The sequence below is a fragment of the Citrus clementina genome, unplaced genomic scaffold (assembly GCF_000493195.1).
Source record: "Citrus clementina cultivar Clemenules unplaced genomic scaffold, Citrus_clementina_v1.0 scaffold_2, whole genome shotgun sequence".
NCBI classification, from domain to species: domain Eukaryota; kingdom Viridiplantae; phylum Streptophyta; class Magnoliopsida; order Sapindales; family Rutaceae; genus Citrus; species Citrus x clementina.
The window spans coordinates 5,943,852-5,963,218 of NW_006262688.1; the positions used below are offsets into that span (position 1 = coordinate 5,943,852).

The window sequence follows — 19,367 nt, forward strand, 5'->3', positions numbered from 1 at the left end:
TTACAATCACATAAAATTAGAACAAAATAAAGCTTATGTATAGTTGTCAAATTGAGATATGTCTTACTAGCTATGTAAAGAAAATTAATTCACATTATTTATATATTATCTATTAAACAACGTTGAGAGCATGTTTGGGATTGTGTTAGTTTGCCAAAAAGTGAATAATTATTTAACATTCTTACGCCAAAAGGTGTCACCAAACACACTTTAAATATAATTATCAAAGAATCTAGTTCTCAAATAACAAGATTTTTTTGTTGAATTTTATAAGCAAGTTAGTGTAACTTTTCTACAAGTTGATTATTTAAAAATTAGATTTTGTAAGCTACGCTGCCAAAATTGCTCTACTTGAAAATATGAATTTCCAAAAATACCTTTGTTGGTTTTCCACAAACAAAATATTCATAATTTTAATTTTTTAAATTAGAATTTCGAAAATTTTACTCAAAATTATACCTATGATTTGTTGACAATACTCTTTAGCAAAATAAATAAAGTGAAACATCCCAAGAATTACCAAGCAAACATATCTAAATAGGCATTGACCACCTTCTTTGCCCAGTATAAAAACAGCTGAAAATGAGAATTTGTAAATTAGTGAAACTACTTTATGATTACAAATTTTAATTACGTAAAATGATAAACACAGACAAAGCAAACGTAAATTAAAAGCATTTTGAAATAACTATTAACATTTTTATTTTTATTTTTCCCCTAGAAATGGGTATGTAAATCATTTTGGAATTTAATGGAAAGTTTGGTTCTTTTGTTGGTTTTGCATTTTGCATTTTATATTGCGATAATTTCTAAATTGATGGCAATCCTTAGAGTTATTTTTTGTCAATTTAGAAGGCAAACTGCTTACATTGATTCAACAATAAGTAGCTTAACTGGAATGCAAATTTTGTCTAGTTTGTTTACTGAAGAAAGTTTAATCTTCCCAAAAGATACAAAAGTGGCAAAAATAATAAAGCAATTAAAATATATTTTTGCTTCAAGTGGGACTATTGACATCCCTCCAAGTACTTTTAAAATCCCTTTAATTGTTTCACAATTTTTACCTTTATTAAAATTGTATAATAAGACAATTTCTAATTAAATTCCCACTCAAAAGTCAAATAATTTTTTTTCCTTCAAAAATCTAACATTTTAAAAATAAAAAAGATTATCTTTTAGTGGAAGAAATCCAACAGTTGCTACAATGAAGAGAAGAAAACCATTGTTTTTTTTAATGAAAAAAATCATTTTGTTAAAATAGAGTTTAATAATAAAAAAATTTAGAGAATGTGACTTACACTAATAAATTTTAACTAAGGATTTTTTTTTATTGATAGAGGTATTAAAAGAATTTTATAATTTTTAAAATATTTTAATGGGTTAATAAAGAAAAGTGGTGTTAAGAGGTATCCGGACAGGTGTAGACCGTGTAGTCCTTAGGTTCCCAGTTCCCCTAATTATTCTAAAGCTCTTCCCATACGATAAGCTCTTGGATTTGCCTTCTTTTTGGGCCAATTATTAATGTCCAAGGTCTGACCCATAATGTTCATGGGCTCCGCCTCAGCCTAATGCAAAGAATTTTGGGACAACAAACTTCAAATCTACAAAAATGTTAAGGAGTTTCTAGTGTGTGTATACAGGGTTATATCTAACCCCCTTAAAAAATCTCACTAATCCCCATTTATCAATTAACTCATCCAAAATTTTAAAAAATAAAATAATTTTTCTCTCAATATAGCCCATATAATCCCCAATTTATCCTTGTTATTATTTTTCACACACTTCACCGAATTTAACTCCAAAACTCTACTCCATAACCATATTCTAATCCAAGCATAATTGAATATTTCTTTAAGCGCTGGGTGCTCGCCATCAACCAAAAAGGGTTCAATGTTGATCAGTTTAGTGTTCCTCATGTCGACGATGGCCGTAGTCATGGCAATGGCAAGGCCTATTAATAGGCGTACATTGTCAGCTTGGTGTAACATTTGCCCGCTTAAGTTTCAAGCAACCAAACAGACACTCCTTTTTATGGTCGGCTACCAATTGCTAAAGATCTACTAATTGAGGGATTGGAAGTTTATTGGAAGGAAAGATTAACAAAGAGATATATCTATTTTAGTAATTTTATCTAGGGACAATATAGGAACTAAAATAACATTAATTATTGGGGGATGCTAAGAGATATAAAAAAAAGTAAAATATCACCACTTTTATATATATATTGAGAGAGATTTTGGTTCATCAATAATTATTGAAATCTTTTTTATAGGTCCGTTTGATATTAAGATTAAACAGTAAAATTATATTATTAAAGTACATAATAAATAATAATTATTATATCTTAAAAGATAAATATATTTAATTTTAAACTTATATAATAAATAATTTATTATATATTTTTAAATTTTATTAAAATTATTATTTAAAAATTACATCTATTACGTATTATTAATTTTTATTTTATAATTATTAATTTAAAAACTACTAAACTTCAACACTTAAAAAATACCTACAAATTGTAAACTTTTGTTTTTTAGAAACCGACACAGAATCGTTAGTACCAAAGCATTGAATAATAATTGAACAATTAAATACAACACTGAATCATTGGATAAAAAACCTCCACCAATAGAACATTTTGAGAGGGGGAACCAGTTATGTCCCTCAAGATCCCTCTTCTTGGTTTAAAATCTCTCCGATCTTGCCAAAGCCACGATTTGCAGCCGCACCAATTTACAAGCCATTTTACAACTTGAATATATGTTAACACAGAGATATATATATTAATTCTTTAATTTAAACCACCCACCCCCCGAAAAAAAAAAAACTGTTCACTAACAATCACCAACCAATTAATTAATTAATTAACGCGATACTTTAAGAAAGTTGTAATAAAAAAAAAAGTAGTTTAAAATTGAAACGGAGTGCTTTGGAGTATCTTCATAGGAGGGTTAACGTTGTTTTAATTAAATTAAAATTTAGAGAAAAAAAGACGATATGTATTAATTTTACATGGGGAAATTTACAAAAATGGCCATAAAAATTTTGTGTTTTTCAACTTTAACCCCCTAAAGTTTTTTCTATCATAATTAGCCAAATACCCTATATTTGGACTACATTACTCTCGTCACTTTCATCAAATTTACAAAGGCATGCCACTTTTTCAATTCCAGCAAAAGTAAATACGGATTTTCCTCAACAACTTAACAAACCTTCATCACTCTTAACAAACTTCATCATTCTCGATAAATCAATTGCATAATCAAATATATAATTATCAATGTGAGAGCTTCTTAAAATTAGTTTATGCTCTTATACAATGTAAACCTTTAATCTATTAATTTTATCAACTAAATTCGAAATTAAAGTGGGTTTTGTTGTAAATATTGTTATTTTTCATTTATAAAACAATGTGATTTGTTAAAGTACTTAGATTGAGTTGAAAAATGAAGAAAAACCATTGAAAACACAGAAAAATCGGGCAAAAAACGAAGTTCAGAACAAGTGAGACATGCAAGTGGGACAGGTGCCTGTCGCACATAAACGCAGCACCTATCCCACTTGCCTGTCTCACCAAATTCATTTATGTTTCAAAAGCCATAACTTGAGCTATATATGTCCGTTTTAGGCGTATAATATACCGTTTCGAAGCTTACGACGAGAAAAATCAAATTCAAAATCATGTACTCCATAAAATCCGTGAGTTTATGTGCGGCAGGCAGTGGGACAGGTGCCTGTCGCACATAAATGCAGTGCGTTTATGTGAGACATGCACCTGTCCCACTTGCATGTCTCACTTGTTCTGAACTTCGTTTTTTGCCCGATTTTTCTGTGTTTTCAATGGTTTTTCTTCATTTTTCAACTCAATCTAAGTACTTTAACAAATCACATTGTTTTATAAATGAAAAATAACAATATTTACAACAAAACCCACTTTAATTTCGAATTTAGTTGATAAAATTAATAGATTAAAGGTTTACATTGTATAAGAGCCTAAATTAATTTTAAGAAGCTCTCCCATTGATAATTATATATTCCATTATGCATTGATTTATCGAGAATGATGAAGTTTGTTGAGAGTGATAAAGGTTTGTTAAGTTGTTGAGGAAAATCTATATTTACTTTTGCTGGAATTGAACAAGTGGCATGCCTTTGTAAATTTGATGAAAGTGACGAGGGTAATGTAGTCCAAATATAGGGTATTTGGCTAGTTATGATAGAAAAAATTTTGGGGGGTTAAAGTTGAAAAACACAAAATTTTTATGGCCATTTTTGTAAATTTCCCTTTTACATGAATATTAAAAAAAAAAAAAACCACTTTTGTGAGAGACTACTTTTGAGCGGTTGCAATAATTGAATAACCCCAGTACCCCCTTTTAATTATTTATATCTTTCAAGTATTCCACCATAATTAAAGATGAGAACAGCGACACAACCGATCTAAAAATAAAATTCTTCCACGTCTTCGATTTGTTTTTGCTGTCTATAATAATAAAGAAAAATTGTATTTTTTTAATATTTTGTTAAAAAAATATTGAAAGTTCAAAAATATTTTACAAAACTATTTGGAAATTTGGCACAGACAGTTGACTAACCTCGTTCCGTCTATTTTGTCATTCTCAAATGCTGGAAAAATTGTGAGCCACGAGCCAGGAAAGCGAGTGTGGGTCAACAAAGACATAAACAGAACGAACTCGTCATTCATCAAGACACGTACGCACTTTTCTCGATTCCACTCCCCATCTGCCCCACTAGAAAAGCAACAATCCACTTCCATCCAGTAGGAGCCCGCCACGTTTGATAAAGAATCTTTCGAAGGATTTGCCGCCACCTTCTCTTCTCTCATTGGCGACTTCGTCGACCTATCGTGTAACCCTCAAATCTTGATCTTCTTTTGATGCGGCCCCACCAAAATTAAACCCCTCAGCTGTTGTTGCGATCATCATATTCAAAGTTTTGGTCTGAACACGTGGCCCCTCCATAAGCAGCCAGCACTTGCTGATCGTTACTGTTACCGATATGATTATCCTTCCCTTCGCAGTCGAGGAAAGAATAATAGAGACTAGAGAGAGAGAGAGAGAGAGGAGAAATTCGAAAATAAGTTTCAAGAGATGGAGAGGTGGCGACGCACTGATGCTTTGCTTTGTTACAGGTCTTTGAGAGAAGGAAAAGCTGATTTTGATCGTACGGCTGTGATGGGGAGGGCCCACAACCCCATGTGCTTCAACATTCAAGCGGACAAGATTGGACGGGTGTGATTGCGTCAGAACTCAGAAGGAACAGTGGGGTGTCGAGGGTGACAATACGCGTGCATGTCAAAGAAACAAAAGAAGGCTATGAGCTGTACGGACGTGATTCACGTGAAACAACTGTGGAGGAATTGCATGGATATAGAAGAAAACACTTAACCTAAACGACGGCGTTTAAACTACTCGCCCTCTCTCTAAGACTCTAAGACCAGCCACTCCCTGTTAGTTGGCACTCCAAATTTGAAAACAATCAATCAAATAATTTTTTAAAATACATATTTTTTACGACTGTTTTCAAATTTGGAGAGTAGAAGGAGTTTAAAAAAAAGTAAGTGTGTGTATCATATTCTATAATATAAAACATTAAATATTCAAATTTTATTAAATTTTTAATTATTTAATAGAGCTCATATTTTGATGACATCATTGAACGATGTCCAAATTATAAGATACAATATCTCAAAATTCCGTAGTTGATCACATACGGTAGCAACTTCAAATTAAAGTTTTATGTAATTTTACTACGAAAAATTTGCTCTTCTTGAAACTGGTATTGTTAATAATTTTGTAAAAGCATAAAACGAATGATTAGGGCTTTAATTCATGAGATGGGATTGGATAATAACAAAAGCTTTTGACGAAACGAGACGCAAATAATCCATCCTCCTTTCAAAATCTAATGACGCTGCAAAATCTCGCAATAAATCCACGTCTCCATCAGACCATCCACGCGTCCTCATCGTACCATCGTGTCTTCATGAGAGTATTGCCAATCCCCACTCTCACGCAAGAACGTGGTTCACAAACATCAACGAACACTCAGAGACGTGGCGTTGTTCACTTGCCGGAAAGAGCGTGGAAGGAGTTTATAAAAAGTGGTCTCGGCTGTTGCGAACCAAATTTTACATGTTCTGTGCTAATCGAAATGAACCACGTGTGAACTATCTCGAACCTGCCTAAATATGTTTTTGTCCTTTTTCTCTCTTTATTCTCTAGGTAAAGGACACGTGTTCCTACCTTTCGGCAGTGCTGAACACGCTGTAGCTTCCGATTGGCTGAAGCCGTGGGGTCAGCTCCCCAACGATCAATTACGCAGGCTACACTACTTTTTGAGTGGGACCCGCGTGAGAGTAGGAAAAAAAATCGACCAATCAGGTTGTACCACTGTTTCAAATGTTAGCCCTAGACACGTGTTGGTTTTTCACCAAATGACCCTGTACTGCTTCTAAGATTATCGCCTGAATTATCTCGGGGGTAGAGAGAGTGTGTGTGTGTGTGTAGTTTTTTCGTTTCAAAAAAAAAAGAAAAAAAGAAGAAAGTAAAAGAGGAGACAAGAGGGGTATCTCCGGCACCGGTTCATGATATGGACGGTGGTAAGGCTAAAGAAGGGTGGTGCATGCTAAGATACGCCGGTGGTGTGCAGAATAGTGATAACGAGATAATCAATCGTACAATGCTCAGATTCCGTCCGATTGCACCGAAACCCGTGTCAAGCGGCACCGTTTCAGGTAACTTGTTAGTTGATAGGTTTACTAGCAAAAGATCTAAGAGAAAGTACGTTCGGGTTCGCAAAAATAATGGGTACAAGAGAAAGAATAATAATAATAATAATATTAATAATGATCATGATGAAGAAGAAGAAGATGGATTAAACAAGAACGTTAACGTTGTTACGACGCTACAGTTGTTGCCTGAGAGACCTACTACGAAAGATCAAGAGTCGTTTTCTTGGTGCAATAATAATGTTAGCAAGAATGATCCTGATTTGATGATGGGTTCAAAAGTTGACGATAATCGTCAGGATCTGAGGGCTGCTGCTGCTATCTGGCTAAACATGAAGGGGAAAGATTTGATGATCAACGGTGTTGGTGGGGGTGGGTTTGGTGTGTCAGATCAGACGGTGGTGGAAGTTCGTCGGAGGACGGTGGTGGAATCTTGGGTGACTGTGGAGAGCGTGACTGCAGACACATGCATGGATATATTAGGACGTTGTTTGGACGTTGAGGGAGTGAAGACTGATCTTGATAAGGACACGTGTCCAGGGTTCATATCAGATGGTTTTAACCGGGTTCTGTGGGTTAACAAAGCTTACAAGAAGATGGCGGTGAATGGCGACGGCTGCTGGCCGGAGATAGAGATAATGGTTTGGTTGGTCCTTAAAGAGAAGTTGCCGAGTTTGGATTACTCGTTGTTTGCGAGTCAAGTGAGGCTGCAGTACACGTGGCAGAATGAGAAGTACTCGAAGATGGTACCGTGTGATGCGTTCAGAATGGACGGTGGAGGGTTTGCATGGAGACTCGACGTTGAAGCTGCCCTCAGTTTGGGCCGTTGATATAAGAAAATCAGAAAAAAAACTTCATCAAATGAAGTTTCAAATCAACGAGTAAAATAATCAGGTAACATGAGAATATATATTTTGCCAATTGTATATGTATATACTGAACTATGTGGTTAAATTATAATATATGGGTAGATAGCAAAACACTACACGGTAAAAATAGTCGTGGCTTAAGGAGGAATAGGATCCTCTAAAAGTCTAAATATTTCTAAAGAAGTGTGCTAGGTTGGCAACATAGCATTAGCTATATCTATTGAGTGGGAGGGGGCAAATGAAAGCGAAAACAAGAAACAAGAAACAAGAAGCGAAAACGAAAACGAAAACGAAAACACATAAAGCAACAAACCAGAATGACAGCAAAGACAAGAAGGGACAGGTGGAGGGTCTTTTGATACTACACAACGCAGAACATAACTACTGCAAAAAAAAACTATGTAATGAATCAGCTTTAAATTTTATAATACATTCACTAGATTTCCCACCCAACATGTACTCTTTGTTTGATTAATAACACTGATGTGCTGTTTTGTGTTCTTTCTTGCCAGGTAAGATAGGGGTGTTGGGAGTTGGGACACGTGTCCTTATCTTGCAGTTGGCTTGTTATATATGGTGGTATCTTATGCTTTCTAGAACAAAGTTGATGTTTATCTATATTACTACTATATATATACATGTGTCTGTGTAAACTTGAATAACGTATGACACAAGCAAATGGTGTTTACTCGCTGTTTAATTAGGTGTAGAAGGTAACATCTTTTCTTCAGTTAAATCACTACTAATTTGTAATTAACTATTTATTTAACCAATAAAAAGATGCTTTTCCTTCCAAAAAAATTCTTAAAACATCAATATGTAATCTATATACTATACAGAACAAGTCTAACATTCTTTCCTATGATATATACAAACACTCTAGCTAGTTCCAAAACTATCTAAATCTCATTGGTCTAAAACTTCCTTGCCTTTCTCTTACTGCACAATGACAAAACACTAGCTATATTCAAAACTATCTAAAACTCGTTGATATAAAACTTCCTTATGTTTCTCCTACCGTACAATGTATATCTCCTATTCCTGAAATTAATATACTATGAAGTTTATGATATACAAAGTCTCTAAATCCTAATGCTTGATGGACTTCTATCATCTAAAATTCATGTTGTCCTAATAAATGACCCTATTACCGTTTAAGTAGTGGTGAACGTTCTATTTAATAAAAGGTATCTAATTATATAGTATTTAATAAAATAAAAATTTAGATAATTAGATAATAAAATCACATTCATAATAGTGGACCCAAACAGTTTCCTTATTCTCCTTTCATGTATACTAGTTCTCTTAATCTCTATGATTGCTTGTGGCACAAGGTTTTTCCTCACGCACTATCCTTTACGTGCCTTCTTGTTTGTCCAAATCTCTATTGTGCTTCTTTTCTCATGCATTTTTCAATTCACATGCTTAATAGCGAACCTTTAATTATCCTCAACACATTCCAATTGATGCAATACTCTTTTCTTATATTGTCGTTGTTTAATTACTTTCTTGTAGTACATTAGAACTATAATTATTGGTCTTGGCACTAATCAAATATATATACACTAGTATACATTTGATGCTATTGTTGCTTTTATTAGAAGGAGAGCAAGAAATAGATTAGGAAGTTGGTGGAGACAAAAAGGACTACTTAGTGCTTGGAACATGAGACTTAGGCTTTGCATCATCTTCTGGTAAATCATTTGATCTAAAAACTTTTTCTTATTACACATTAAGGACTAACATTAACATATATTAAACTTGGTTTGACAATCATCATCATATGAAACCATTTTGTCATCACGTAGCGAATTTGTAGATATTAAAGAACTCATGACATCTTAATATTTCATAGGTTCCATTAAAAAAAAAATTACACCTTTTCTTGAAAATCTGCCACCTGGCTAAGTATTTATCACTTTTTCACTTCGTCTTTTAGGTTGAAGATTCAAGTCTACGTACACGATGAAGTGGACTTTCAATCAACTAGGGTAGAAACCTCTCTCTTTAGAGTAGACTCATGAGCTACTTACGATTCAAGTGGGTATAGATGGACTTTAATATAATTAAGCAGGTCCTGGTAAGTATTTTATGAGTACGTATCATAAAATAATTAAAAAAAGGGGTGCACCTTTCTTTGAAAATATGGGGCTGATCTGCAGATGGTTTTGATCTAGATGGTTATAGATGCATTTAATCTAAGGTAATTGCTAAGTTACAGCCGGCTGTAACTTACATCCAATTCAAAAACATACAAAAAGTAGTAACTAACAGTGAGCCCCGCATGATTTTTGTATGGACTGTAAGTTACACAAATTGTAACCTAGATCAATTTAAAGTCTTTGACGGATAACTGTTAAACAATAAGAAAAAGCTGATTCTAGTTTTCCAGTGATATGCTGATTATCATATGGGATTACACCTACTGACCTTCAAGTAGTCCAATCAAATCTTGCCAGCTAACAATTTGAAATCGGAAACTTTAGCCTTCTTTTAGTGACTTGATCTTGCAATATGATCTATGTTGCTAGACTTACTGACAATGAAATTGTGTTGATATTTATCTCTGTGGTTATATGATTAGAATAATGTCGTTTTCATCAGTATTATAATTATGTTTATTGTTTATAAAATTAATGTAAAACAATTTACGTCAAGCATAGCTATTACTTAAAATTACCACTTTTACGTCATGCATGCATGGCAACTGAGTTAACAATTTCTTTTTTGTATGTAATTTTCAGAAATAATATGTTACAATATGGTATATTATATATCATATCAAAAAGTTTTGGACCACAACCACTAGGTTTTTTGAATGTTTACCAAACTTCAGCACTGCATGTCTATATGTATGTATATAAAAATGAAAGGGTCAATAATGCCTCTAGTTGTGGCTCAGTCACTTTCTTACACAAGGAAAAATCCTGACGTGCCAACTTTATCTGGAGATTTAACTCATGAGTCATGACTATTGAATTGCGAAGCTTTTTCATTAAAGAAACACTTGGAATTTTCTTTTTTTTCCTTTGTTGGGCATATATCACGAAAGTCTTTTCAGCTTGTCTTATGTCCTGTTGTGGTATCTTTTATTATGATTGAATGGAATAGATATTTTGTATACATAAAATACAATGGAAAGTTATTTTGGGCTGTGTCCGATGTGTGAATTAATATTGATTGATTTATTTTTCCTAAATATATATTTTGGAGTAATTCAACTTATTTTGAGTTAAAATATTCAGATTATATCATCACAAAGTTATTAATTTGTGAGGTTTGGATAGATTTTCAGTTGTAATAGTAAGTAGATTTGTGATGGTGTACTGAAAAAAATAGATGTCATATATTAGAAAAATATTTGTAGTGTAATTTGAACAAACATTGAATTGATAAGTACTTCTTTATGATAAAGTACTCTCGGTTGTTCTATATACAAGTTCTTTTTGTTCAAATAGGCATGCTTTCACAGGCGCACCCACACACAAAAAGAAACCAGATAATTTGATTGATTTCAATGTTGATTAGGTGATAAAAATATTGTCATGTTCACTCTTATAAGTTAGATTGTGTATATATTAAAAAAATTTGTTCCTGTGACAGGTTCTTATTATTAATTAAAGCAGTTTTTGAGCGAGATCTGGCAGGGGAAGGAGCAAAATGCTGATTAAGACGATGGACAAGTCTAGACAAAAAAGGAAAAAAAAAGTGTATATAAAATATAAATATATATAAAGCAAGCATTATTCGGCTGACTATAAATACCAGTAAGTGTATATATAATAATTAAGTATTGGTGATAAAGCCATTTCCGGTGGTGAGCAGCCAATCGATCGATGAAACCTTTGCAACTACAACAAGTGAAGACTTGATGGATTCAGGTTTCTGATTGATGATCGATCAAAACTTCAACAAGTTTATTAGGTGTGGCTAATTTTGCAATAAATATATTGTTGTGAGCATGTCATTTTACGAGAAGATTCTCTCGAAAATGAATAATTGTGCCACTTAATTAATTTCTGATAATAAATTTAGGATATGGCATATATTTAGTTTCTACCTGTCGGTGGTTGGTAATTTAATTTTCCGGGTCACTGTGTATGAGAAGAATTTATTAGTCTCTCTAGATGTGATTTGTGGGTAAGCTTGAATTTGAATTCTGAAAATGTTTTAACAATGGGTGAAAATGATATTTTGATCCATTTTCGATGTCGTTTTTAATGTTTAGGTGTTGCGTGAGTAACAAGAAAAACATCGTAATCGTAATGTGAATCGATTTTTTCACATTAAATTTGATTATCTGAGGTCGCTGTCAATTAAATTAGTTGATTCAATAGTTAAAAGGTCATATTTATTCTTAAACATTGTGTTTTTTTTCTTTCTTTTTTTTTACTGCAAGTTTAATACTATAGATGAAATAGGATATTGAAATTTTATTAAGAACCTAAGTGGTAAATAAAATATATTTGAGAGGGAATAAAGTGACATTCCTCTCCGAACGATATGGTGAATTAGTTCAAAAGTAATTATTAACTTGCCTAATTAATTATTGCAAACATTTACTTAGGATATCTGAGGATTCCATATGAAGCAAAAGTATCAAAATATTTTATTATAAGCTTTGTACAACGACACCTTAACTCGTGGCATAAGAACCTAATAAAGTGGAGGGCACCTGGTTGGCAGGGCACTTTGCTTGTTAATTGATATATATTCCCGTCTTGTGGACAACAGGACCTACTGAAAATTATATGTTTAATTTTTATATTTTTGAAGAGCTTTTTGATTGGTTCAATTTTAAATCTTAAAAAGGTGTCCAATGGGCTGTGTTACGCGTGGTGCATTTTTTTTTTCTTTTGAATTATTATATCAAAATTTAATATTATCAGAAACAATATTTATCAAGACTATATAATAGCATAGTGTCGCAGACCGCTCAAAATTCCGTGGCAAAGAGGTAAAGTGCACAAACCAAGATGTGATAACTTGATTTTACAGAAAGTTTTATCTCCAATAATCTTTAGCACTTTCTCTTCACTTGTAAGTACTCACTAATTACAGAGTGGTAGAATGTGGATCCTCTAGGCCTTGTACAAAGAAATCAATAAAGCTTAGTAGATGTATAAATTTAATAGGCTCTCAGAAATCTCTAGATACGGAAAGTTCTAGGCTAACCTCAAATAGGCTTGGCACTCGTCATTTTATATTTTTATTTTTTTAATTCTGTTATATACAAGGTTGTTATTAATATTTTATCAGATATTATAATTGATATTTATAATAAGATTATATAACTGAAATCTTTTCATGACGTGTACATTAATCATCTGAAGTACTTCTAAATTTTTTAAGCTCTCTCTAATATTTAAAGTATTTACTTCTCTCACATTTCGTAACAGAGAGATTGTCTCCACTTAATTATTTGATATTAAAAAATGATTGAAACTAACATTCATAATGTTTTTATAGGGGTCCGAATCCTTACTATCGTCATTGTAATTGTAAGGACTCTTCCACTACATTAAAGGCTCATGGATTCTTGTCATTTTTTTCGGGCAACAAGCAAGCAAGCTAGTAAGCAACTCAAAGCAAACTCTCAAAACTCTCTTGTACACATACTTGTGAAAAGAAAATGTTCTCTTTGGCTTAATTGCTCACTATTTTCTCTAATTTTTTTGCAAGCATCTTAGTTTAACTAGTTGAGAAGCTTAGAGCTTCCTAAGCAATTTTTAAACAAGAGTTATTAAAGTATCACACAAGTATGTTAGATGCAGAATACTAATCTTATGATAATAGCCTCGAAGCCTAGACTAAGTATAGTTCGGAATCTATGTGACTACAATTAAGATGGAACACAGATAACTTGAAAATTTATGTAATTAAAAACAAAATTTATTCTCATTTATTACGAAATAAAGAAACAAGGAATTGTAATCTTTTTTTTTTCCGTCCCCCGACTTGTAGAAATTTGAACTCTAATGGGTTTTTAAAGTAATTAAACTAATTTTTGTAATTTAATTAAACTAATTAAAGGAAAATTTTAGACTAAGTTCCAATGATAAAATGGTTTTTAAAGTTTTCCCCAATCCTGCTTTTTAGCGCCAAAAAAAAAAAATCCTAATGGTTACAAGAGCACAAGGATCGTGATCCGAGATCCTGCTCTCCAAGGACTCCGAACCGTCGATATTTAAAGTATTTTAAGCCAATCAAACGATCAAAATTATGCCATTCATAAACCAATTCCATTGGTCACTTTCAATTTCACATGGATTGACAAATCAGCATACACTCTCGAAATATTCACCATTGATCACTGTCAAATCTACGGTCCAAATGCACACATTCAAATCTCTCAAAGTAACACAAAATTTTCGAACTTCCCTCCTCCAAAAATAATTTTCCCTATAAGTACTGCCACTTCCTCGCCTTTGTTAACAAATTTATCTTCAGCAACTCTAAAATTTTGTTTCACTTTCTCAAGAAACAAACACTCATTTTCGTCTTCTACTCTCACAAATGGCCCGCACAAAGCAAACCGCTAGGAAATCAACCGGAGGAAAGGCGCCACGCAAGCAGCTTGCAACAAAGGCGGCTCGTAAGTCGGCTCCGGCGACGGGAGGAGTGAAGAAGCCTCACCGTTTCAGGCCAGGAACCGTTGCTCTGAGAGAGATCAGGAAGTACCAGAAGAGCACTGAGCTTTTGATCAGGAAGCTTCCGTTCCAAAGACTCGTTAGGGAAATCGCTCAGGACTTTAAGACCGATCTGAGGTTCCAAAGCAGCGCCGTCGCGGCTCTTCAAGAAGCTGCCGAGGCTTATCTAGTCGGTCTCTTTGAAGATACTAACCTCTGCGCCATTCATGCCAAGAGAGTTACTATTATGCCCAAGGATATTCAGCTCGCTAGGAGAATTAGAGGCGAGAGAGCTTAATTGAGTTCTTATGATTGTAAATCTTTGGACTGTAATGTTGAATCTCGATTTTATTTGCTATCAATTGAAATGGAAAAAAAATGTTGCTCTGCTTAATCTCTTGTTTGGCTAATTTTTCGGTCCAATTTTGATTTCCGGTCCAAACCGGGTTCGTAACAATCCGCCTAGTTTATAATTCGCAATGTGCCCAAGCGTACGATAGCAGAAATGATTCTGGCGGGAGTAGTGAGCGGGTAAACTATCTGTTGTCACTCTAATGGAAAAATACTTAGTTTCTCGCGAATCTGTACCTGAAAACCCTAAACGATGCAATTCAAGGTTTAAAAAAAAAATATAACTCTTAAGAATATTTAACTGCAGTATCCATTATTCTTTAATTCAAAGTTTTATTTATTTATTTTTTTTAATGAAAAGCAATCGTTGGAAGAGGAGTGTGGTTGAATTGAACGGCAGATTTGAGTCCAAGTACCGACATGACTTGTCTGCTTTGCTTATGCAGTCCTATTCTCAGGTGATCTAATTACTTTTGTCTTTTCATTAGTTTCGATTTTGGGTTTTAAGTCGTTTATTTATTTTTATTTTTATGTTACGGAAAGATTGGGGCATTTCCCCATTTGTATCATGTTGATAGAGTGCTGTGTCCGACCCACGAAGGCATTGTCAATAGTCAGGTATTGCTTCTGTTTCCCATTTTTGTTTGGTTAATTGGCAGCCTTTTTCATTTTGCGCATGCAGTTGGGTTGAATTTTTAGATTTTACAGAGAAGTCGGGCTGGTGATGTTGCAATGATTGATCACCGACGGTCATTTGGAAAGTGGGTATTGCCTTCTCTTTGTGTTGTCTTTTCTTGTTGTTGAGCTTTGAGTGTGATTAGATGATTAAAATGTAGTGATTATGGTTATGTGTTTTTTTTTTTTTTTTGTGTACTCAGACCAGGCATCTCTGCACTGGACTTTGACTGCAAGGTGAAGTGTCAAATTTGTTGTCTGTAGAACTATAATTTCTGAAATTGACAACTTCCTGCTAAAAATGCCTGTGGCTGTCGTGTTTTGTGGTTGTTTGTAATGTGTTTATGTCTTTTTCATTGGTATCTTTTTTATTTGGTTTTATATTGATATGGTTCTTCCATCACCTACAATTGGTCCATCAAAGGTTCTTTCGAGATATTATTACATTTTCAATAATCTTGAAACAATGTTTAAAGATATCCTGTAATTCTTTATTTTAGAAGGAAAACAGTGTTTGAACTTATATGGTCAATTCCTTGGAACTTTCAGCCTTCCTTTTTTATTGAATGTGGACTTTGTTTGGAGAAACATTGTGGAATGTTACTTAATTTCTTTGAACTTTTAGCCTTATCTTTTTCTTTTAACTGGTTGTGCTGACAAATACATTTTGGTTTTGGTCTTCGCTTTGAAGCTTGGCTTTTACTTAAGTTGTTGCAATATTTCTTCAGGGGATTTACTTGGTTTCTGCTACGAGATCTGGGTGCTTAACGGTGCATGACTTTGAATCTCTATATTACCAATGTAATGGAACTTTACCAGGTTAGTACCTTAACTCTTAACTTAGCAAAACTACGACTAGGAAAACTATATGGACTAGAACTAGAATAACTGTAACTGAGTCAAACTGCAGCAAGGAAGTTCTAAAGAAAGAAATATAGCTATTTCTAATAGAAAAGTAGCATTACTATGCACCCCACATCTCAAACTCTAGTTAGTGAAGGAGAAGCGAGCTCGAGTTTGGAGACCAATTGTATAGCTGACTCCATTTTCCTGTGACTGAAGAGTAGAAAGTTCTAGTAAAATGGTTTATCTAACACACGTTTTGAAATAAGTACAAATTTTATTCAGTTGGTGGATTCTATGCATCTCAGTACTTGAGTGGTTCTAAATTTTCAGTATTACATTATTTCTATTCTAATTTTGTTTATTGTTTTGTTAGGAGTGGGCTTGAAGGAAGACCAGAGTAAACACTTACTGCACATTCCTTTGCCTCAACAACTTGATGCTGTTAGATGGAATCTGGCTAATCAAGATGAGGTTCAGCTTACATGTGTACTCGCTGTATATTTAGATTATTATGCTGATTCATTTGTTTGAGCTGGGGATAATTATAGATAGATAATCATGTAGAAATTTACCAAATTTTTGTTCTAGAATGCAACATAAAAGTCTTCATTGCACTAAAATTTTTCTAATTAGTTCTCTCAGTCAGATAAAGTTTATATGTATATGTCTAAAAATTTATGGTTACTTGTGTTTATTCCAGTTCTAACTATATTAAATTTGGTTATGCAATGTGCATTGTAGTTCAATTTTGTCATTCTTGTGTCAGGGTGAAAACTTGTTCTGTTTCTTTACCATTAATTATGCTACTTAATATGTCATTTGCTTCTACTTTAGAAACCTTTTAAAATTTTCTGACGCATTTGCTTGTGGGATCACTAATTTGCGGTCCAAAATATGTCATTTGCTTCTACAATTTTGTCATTTTTAGAGATGTAGAAAACATAATTTCTTACCTGCTCAATCATTCTATTTGGAATATTTTTGTGTCAGGGTGAAAACTTGTTCTCTTTCTTTACCATTAATTATGCTACTAAATATGTCATTTACTTCTAGTTTAGAAATCTTTTAAAATTTTCTGACGCATTTGCTTGTGGGATCGCTAATTTGCTGTCCTTATTTAAAATAAGTTTTCATAGTGAATTTCTGATCTAAACATATTTTCATTTTATTCGTTTATTCAGGTTGCTTGTGCTTCTACAAGAAGTAATGTAGTAAGCATCTATGACATTGGTTATATATCAGACGAACCAGTCGAAGTAAGTTGACTTTTCCATCTTCTTATCTGGCTTTACTAGTATATTGGAAGTAATAGTTAGTAGTTTTCTTCTACAAATCATTGCTAATGACCTCATTTTCCACTTGAATTTCTATAAACTCCCTCTCCAGCTTCCTTATCACTAATAGCATATGCCTGTTCCTTAATAAAGAATGTTTCCAAAAAGTATTTGACAATAAACATTTTATTTTTCATTGAAAATTAAGTTGAGTTATTCTTCTAGAACATGGTCCTGAATTTTCAACTATCATGATGACAGGTTTTTTTATTTTTATTTTTTACCTTGATGTAGGTCTTAAAAACAAGACGTTCTGTCACTGTTGTTGGGTCTGATGTCCAGAAAGGTCTATCTGATCTTGCTTTTAGTGCAGTTAATACATCAAGGTACTAAAATGGTTGACCTTTGTTAGAAATACCAAATTCATTCAATGAATGGACTACTCATTTAAGGTGCATATGATTGTATTTGTTAAATAAACTGTTGGCACCGAAGGTGGTACCTAGGTGGTAAATTTATACCAGAATGTACACTAGTTGCTAGAGATTGCAGTGATTAATGGTGGAAAAACTATCCCTTGGGTTAAATAACTGTTACCAAATGGAGGAAAACCCCTTGTCGTCCTCTATTGTGTAAAGCTTAGTAACAAAGAATGAACCATTTCCCAGATATTTTATAAGTATTGAATAAAGTTAAAGCCTTTTTGGTTAGGGTTATCAACTGTTTGGCCTGCAATATGTTTTCTGCATGAATGATCCTAGGAGGACCATGCAGATTTGTAGGAGAGAAATGCTGATAACATTATGCAAAGATCCTAGGAGGACCATGCAGATTTGTAGGAGAGAAATGCTGATAACATTATGCAAAGAAATGTGTACAATATGATCGGAGTTAAACATATCAAGAACTGCTATAGCAATTATGTGTTTATTATCTCTAAGGGAGTGAGGAAAATCCTGTTAAACATTAATACTGAGCTGATGGCCTCAAATGACAACACTGGATGACTTTTTATTTTGGTAGAATTGATGCTGAGGTTTCATTTTTGTGCTTATTGATTTATTTATCATGCATTAACCATGATATTTTATGCAGGGCAGGGAACCAAAGGAAAAACCACTATTTTTAAAAGTTCATTTCCAGTTTTCCTCCAAAATTGTTTATGCTGGGCACCATATAGTGTGATACCCTTATTGATAATTTTGAATATATCTATAATGATGTGAGTGAGGTACATGGCTATTACTTGGCTGCCATTTTGATAAATTGAGCAAATAGGATTAGAGTCTCTGAATTTCTAATCTAAAAGATGAGGAAGGTGACATGTAATGATTTATAGAAACATTAAATGTGTACTTCTGTTTCCCCCAATCCTCCTTCTCTCTCCCCTCCTCTAATATAGATGAGCTCATAAAACATTGTAGACCATTGCATCACCGAATAATCATTTATCACTTTTGAATATTTAAAAGTCCTAATGAAATCATTTCATATGGAGGTTATATTAAGCTCGTCTTTCCCCGTGTAGCCTTTGGTGATTTCAGCTTTCAATTTAACTGACCCATTCATGTCATATAACTACTGTCTGGTTTTAGTGTACTTATCTAATCCTTTCATTATGAGAAATAGGATTCTTATTGATCTTCTGCCCTAACATTTTTGAACTAAAGTCAATGACTGAGATAATGGAGGTGACGAGATGTGCCTATGCAACAAGCTTTTTGCTATTTTGGCTTGTTGACATAATTATTTTCCCACTCGATGATCGATTTTTGTAGGTATTGCTTCCGATACCATGGTGAATAAATAATGGGAAAAAAGTTGTGTTCTTCCAGTCTTGAGCTTTCGACTGGTTCCATGGCACTCTAATAGCATTCATTACATGCTGAAATCAGTTAATTATGATCCAATATTCTTTTATTATTGTAATATCACTTGTTGTTCTAAAATGTGCAACTTTGATTTTTTC

The 19,367-nt window shown here is 33.3% G+C and overlaps 3 protein-coding genes across 7 annotated transcripts in view; all 3 read left to right on the forward strand.

The window, feature by feature from the left end:
• The first annotated feature begins 5,850 nt into the window (after nucleotides 1-5,850).
• LOC18053369 lies at nucleotides 5,851-11,706 on the forward strand. 5 transcript variants are annotated; one of them, XM_024190344.1, is made up of 2 exons: nucleotides 5,851-7,648; nucleotides 11,227-11,706. In XM_024190344.1, the coding sequence occupies exon 1, from the start codon at nucleotides 6,616-6,618 to the stop codon at nucleotides 7,582-7,584; it is 969 nt and encodes a 322-aa protein (XP_024046112.1). In that variant the 5' UTR covers nucleotides 5,851-6,615; the 3' UTR covers nucleotides 7,585-7,648; nucleotides 11,227-11,706. The 5 variants fall into 5 exon arrangements, with proteins under 5 accessions (XP_024046112.1, XP_024046113.1, XP_024046109.1 ...); XM_024190345.1 differs by lacking the exon at nucleotides 11,227-11,706 and adding an exon at nucleotides 9,225-10,117; XM_024190341.1 differs by lacking the exon at nucleotides 11,227-11,706 and adding an exon at nucleotides 8,136-8,802 and having other exon boundaries at nucleotides 5,851-8,024.
• A 2,342-nt stretch (nucleotides 11,707-14,048) lies between these two features.
• On the forward strand, nucleotides 14,049-14,646 carry LOC18053370 (histone H3.2). The gene has a single exon (XM_006445949.2). It carries the CDS (start codon nucleotides 14,140-14,142, stop codon nucleotides 14,548-14,550), a length of 411 nt encoding a protein of 136 aa, XP_006446012.1. The 5' UTR covers nucleotides 14,049-14,139; the 3' UTR covers nucleotides 14,551-14,646.
• A 128-nt stretch (nucleotides 14,647-14,774) lies between these two features.
• The window catches only part of LOC18053371, an 11,358-nt gene continuing 6,765 nt past the window's right edge, over nucleotides 14,775-19,367 (forward strand). Inside the window, exons 1-10 of the mRNA XM_006445950.2 lie at nucleotides 14,775-14,868; nucleotides 14,965-15,061; nucleotides 15,147-15,221; nucleotides 15,312-15,364; nucleotides 15,482-15,515; nucleotides 16,007-16,097; nucleotides 16,498-16,595; nucleotides 17,306-17,380; nucleotides 17,693-17,784; nucleotides 18,422-18,434. Coding sequence (XP_006446013.2) covers nucleotides 14,807-14,868; nucleotides 14,965-15,061; nucleotides 15,147-15,221; nucleotides 15,312-15,364; nucleotides 15,482-15,515; nucleotides 16,007-16,097; nucleotides 16,498-16,595; nucleotides 17,306-17,380; nucleotides 17,693-17,784; nucleotides 18,422-18,434 — 690 coding nt within the window. The 5' untranslated portion in view covers nucleotides 14,775-14,806. The remainder of the gene's footprint in view (nucleotides 14,869-14,964; nucleotides 15,062-15,146; nucleotides 15,222-15,311; nucleotides 15,365-15,481; nucleotides 15,516-16,006; nucleotides 16,098-16,497; nucleotides 16,596-17,305; nucleotides 17,381-17,692; nucleotides 17,785-18,421; nucleotides 18,435-19,367) is intronic.